The following is a 4658-nucleotide window of genomic DNA, read 5'->3' on the forward strand; positions in this document are numbered from 1 at the left end:
CATCATTAAATTTATGCAATATCACCGCTCCTATGCCATAGTCACTGGTGTCCAATGCCACAATTATTTTCAATTTTGGGTTGAAATGAGTTAATGATAACTCTGAAGACATTGCTTTTTTAATTCCTCGAATAATTTCTGACATTCGGTTGTCCAGCTCCATTTCGAGTTCAACAGAGCTCTTAGCTCACACATTTTAGGTATGTACAACTGGTAATAACTTACCAACCCTAAAAATGCTTGTAGTGTTGTTTTGTTAGTGGGAGCAGGCATTTTTTTTATCGTCCGTTTTCATCCATCACTTGTCCTAAGTACTTTATTTTAGTAAAAAAAAATTCACATTTATCCTCCCTTACTTTAAATCCATAATCACTTATTCGTTTGAAAACCTCTTCTATATGTTCACTATGCTGGTCCCTTGATTCACTTTTAATCAATATGTCATCCAGGTATGGGACCGCGAACTCACAATCTGCCAGCATAGTATCCATTACTTACTAAAATATTGCTGGTGCAACCTTCACCCCAAATGGCAGTCTTTTGAAACGATACAGACCTTTATGAGTATTAATTGTTAATACTCTAGCACATTCTTCGTCTACCTGTAATTGGAGGTAGGCCTCAGACAAATCCAGCTTGGAAAAAATTTTCCCACCACTGCACTTGGCAAATACTTCCTCGGGATTTGGCAGCGGATAATTATACTTTTTTAAACAGTCATTCAGCCCAGTTGAGAAGTCCACACATACTCTTACCTCGTTATTCTTCTTTTTTATATATACCGTAGTAGCTGCCCACTCTGAGTAATCCACTTTTTCAATTACTTCCAGGTCTTCCAATCGTTCTAATTCCTTCTCAACTTGATTCAACGCCGCAAACAGTACATTCCATTTCGGTTTAAACACCGGCACCGCATTTTCTTTTAACTCAAACTTTACTTTAATTTTTTCACACATACCGAGCTCTTTCGAAAAAATATCTGGGTACATCCTTTTCAGTTTTAATTTCATTTTTTCCAATGCTTTCTCTGACACGGGCTGTGACGCATTCACCTTGTTACACAATATATTCAGTGATAGATCCCACAGGTTGAATCCTTTCATTAAATCCGTCCCAAACAGATTCATTGTATTTTTTGAGATCATTAGTTTACATTTCCATGTCCTGTTTTTGAGTTTTATTTCTGTTGAGGTTTCACCCAAGAATCGAACTCGTTCTCCTGACACACCATGGGCTATCCTAGTAGTCTTTTTACACAACGGCCTGCCTATTTTACTCCATGTTGCCGTATTTATTATCGATACGTCTGAACCGGTATCTAATTGCATTTTGGTCTGATTCCCATTTATTTCTACCGACACATTTTCGGTTTTGTCTGGTATAGCTTACTTTTGTTGAGTAGACTTTCTTTGGTTTTACAATTTTCTTTGACTGGCATTTCATCTGTATATGCCCAATTTTACCACACTTAAAACAGGTTTTATCTTTAAAGGGGCAATCTTTCCTCAAATGTCACTCTCCACAATCATAGCACCGTTTTGAATTTTAAATTTTCCTTCTTTGTATACTTTCTTTACACATTTGTACATTATTCTTGCCTTCTATTTTCCTTGTATCATCTCGAAGGTTTATTATTTGTTGGCATTCTTCAGCCACTTTCTGCAAAGTGAGTTTCACATCTTGGTTCAACTTTGATAATATTCTTTTTCTAATTTCCGTGTCTTCCGTTGCCACTAGCCCTTTAACGAATATTAAACACTTGAACGTATCTGGCGTTAATTCTTCCAACTTGAACCTTTCTCAAGCCTTGTTAACCATACCAGTATATGTCACAAAATCATCGGGCTTGTTTTTCTTTAAGTTTAAACATTCCCATCAAATGTTAAACTGTGAACTTTTCTCGCTAAAAATATTCGTCAAAATATTTATCGTTTCCTCAAAACACAATTCCACGGGCTTTCTCGGCAAAATAAAGTTACAAAAACTTTCATGTTCCGGAGTAGCAAGCTTTCGCAAAAGGAGTCTTACCTTCCGCTCGGAATATATCTTCGTATCGTCTGTAATATGCCGCAAAAGTAGTTCCTTCATCTGTATTGTACTGAAATTCTTCGAAGGAATTTGCAACACCATCTGCTGAAAATGATTCTGTAGTATTTGTCGCCTGCAGTAACAATTCTGTTAACTTCTGTAGTTGCTGCTGCTGCTGCTCTTGTTGTTTCACTACTGCTTTCAGTAACTCTTCCATATTTGGTGCTATTAGAAACCTCGTCGCCACTGTTATATTGCAATACTACACAGTGGTTGTGTGAGCTGCGAATCCTCGTCGCCACTGTTATGTCTCAAGCTACTGCTATCTAGTACCTTTGGATGATCTCTACTCAACTGCTACTCAACACCCCTACCACGGCCAGACTACCTCTATTTATATGTCTTGCACGATCCTACTTCTTCACTTGGGGGCGTCGACACAACAGATATGTTGGATGCACTCAAAAAAAACCTGTGGAAAAAAATCATTACACACTGAAGTACGAACAGGTCCTTTACGAAATATTTACCCAAGATAGGGACAGGCATGCGAATAGAAGGGTCGATGAAACTGAAAAAGCAAGGGCTGAGCATCTGGCGGAACAGAGGGAAAGTGGAGACATACAAGGAAACCAAACGAAATCGAACATGGAGGGTCATTAGACCAGACATATATGTATATATATATATATATATGGGAGAATATACAAATAATAACAACAGACGAGGACAGGTGGTGTAAATAACAAAAGTATATATTAGTATGACGCTCAGGAATACGGAAAGTCTTTGACGTTTCGAGCTACGCTCTTCAACAGAAAGAATACGGAGACAAGGAGAAAAACACGGAGAACATATATATATATACAAGCTCAGGATTAAAATAGCATAGTTTGTATATATTACAGTTATGTTGAAATAGGGGATATGGGAAAGTGCAGCATTGACAACAGAACATTTGTGGAGTAAATGATGGGTTAATTCAACTAAGCAACATGCTATGCATCCATTTGGAATATTTCAGGCCCTAACCTGTGGGGGTTATGTGATTTTTTAACGTACCGAAAAGCTGTCAGTGGATATAGTCACTTTTGCAGCAGTCGGCGCTGTGTCTAACACAACCCATCATCTGAATTTTTGAGACCTCCTTCGGGTTTGGTGTCCTACATCATCCATAAAGTAAATTTGGAAGGACTGTTGTTGTTCATTTGTGGGTAACAGGGAACCAATGAGGTGATAGACTTGCCCTTGAACTTTGACGTCGGAATAAATTCATGTTTATCTATCTTATTAGATGCACCAAACAATGTCATTTGCAGAGTTGTATTGTCTGATATTGTTCAGAAAATCCTTTGACTGGATGGAAATGCCTTCTAGAAGATCCATAAGAGATTGAGAAGGAGGTGGTAGTGCTGGCAATGTTACCTGACCATCTGAGCAACACATACCATTTGTTTCATTTGAAAATTTTAAAGCTCTACAGAAAAGACAATTTGTGTTTAGCACACCAATTTGGACAGAGTTATTATTTTTATAAGAATGGGATGGATCATATCTGAAAACAGCTTCAGGAGTTGTGACGAACGAATTTGTACATAGTCTGTTTCTGAGAGCTATTCTATTGGACCTCTGTCTAATCATTACAACATCGATTTAATGAGCCAGCATTAAGTGCTGCGACATGCATTAGCTGATCTTGAGGAAATCTCATCTAGCTTCTCTCTTCAGACTTTGCCTTCGGCTTTCTACAATCCTCCTTGCTTTATACTCATTTCTGGAGAGATTACGTCTTTTCTTTGGAGGCGTATTTTTTCCAATATTGTAAACAAAAAATTATGAACAAAGAAAGAAATTATACATTAATCCCTATTTCTGTCAGCAGTTCTATCCGTAAAAATTTATTTGAAGAGAGCAGTAATTGAAAGAAGAGAAAGAGAACAGAGAAAGAAAGTGAAAGAAGTACGTACGTCTATATGAAATGGATGTGTGTGTATGCATGTGTATGCAAGTGAGAAAGAGAGATAGAGTCAGTGAGTGAAGGTGTGTGTCATGATGATTGATGTCTTTTAAGGTACACATACATATAGAAAATGTGATGTCATAATATAAAATGTTTACAATAGTTTATTCATGCAAAAGATTATGTTAAATTTTTGAAAAGAAAATATGTGAAAGAAAATTAACTTAAATTTCTGGCCAAAATAGTACTGAATTTTTTGATACCCCATACGTGAAAATCTGTAACTCAGTTTTGGAATGTGGCACATAAAAAGCACCCATTACACTCTCGGAGTGGTTGCTGGTTTCTTTTCAACAAGGATAATTGATTAATAACGAATCTTAACACAATATATATACAGCTTCAGGTGGAATTGGACGTCATAAGAGAGACAGGATAGCGGTTTTGGCTGACTATCATCCTGTAATCCTCATGTTGCTAGCGAAATGGTATGTGTCTGAGCAACTGGTTGTTTTGAATGACAGAACAAACAGGACAAAAAGATTACAAAAATAGCGATTCTCACTTTGAAACTAACAATTTTGAAAATCTTTTTAGATTACTAAACATCCCGCTTTCTCATTTCATCATCATCATCATCGTTTAACGTCCACTTTCCATGCTAGCATGG

The 4658-nt window shown here is 37.0% G+C and overlaps 1 protein-coding gene across 1 annotated transcript; it reads right to left on the reverse strand.

Moving 5' to 3' along the window:
- Nucleotides 1–497: 497 nt before the first annotated feature.
- On the reverse strand, nt 498–1328 carry LOC106878859 (uncharacterized protein K02A2.6). The gene has a single exon (XM_014928200.1). The coding sequence runs from the start codon at nt 1326–1328 to the stop codon at nt 498–500; it is 831 nt and encodes a 276-aa protein (XP_014783686.1).
- Nucleotides 1329–4658: the final 3330 nt, after the last annotated feature.

The sequence above is a fragment of the Octopus bimaculoides genome, chromosome 4 (assembly GCF_001194135.2).
Source record: "Octopus bimaculoides isolate UCB-OBI-ISO-001 chromosome 4, ASM119413v2, whole genome shotgun sequence".
Taxonomy (NCBI): domain Eukaryota; kingdom Metazoa; phylum Mollusca; class Cephalopoda; order Octopoda; family Octopodidae; genus Octopus; species Octopus bimaculoides.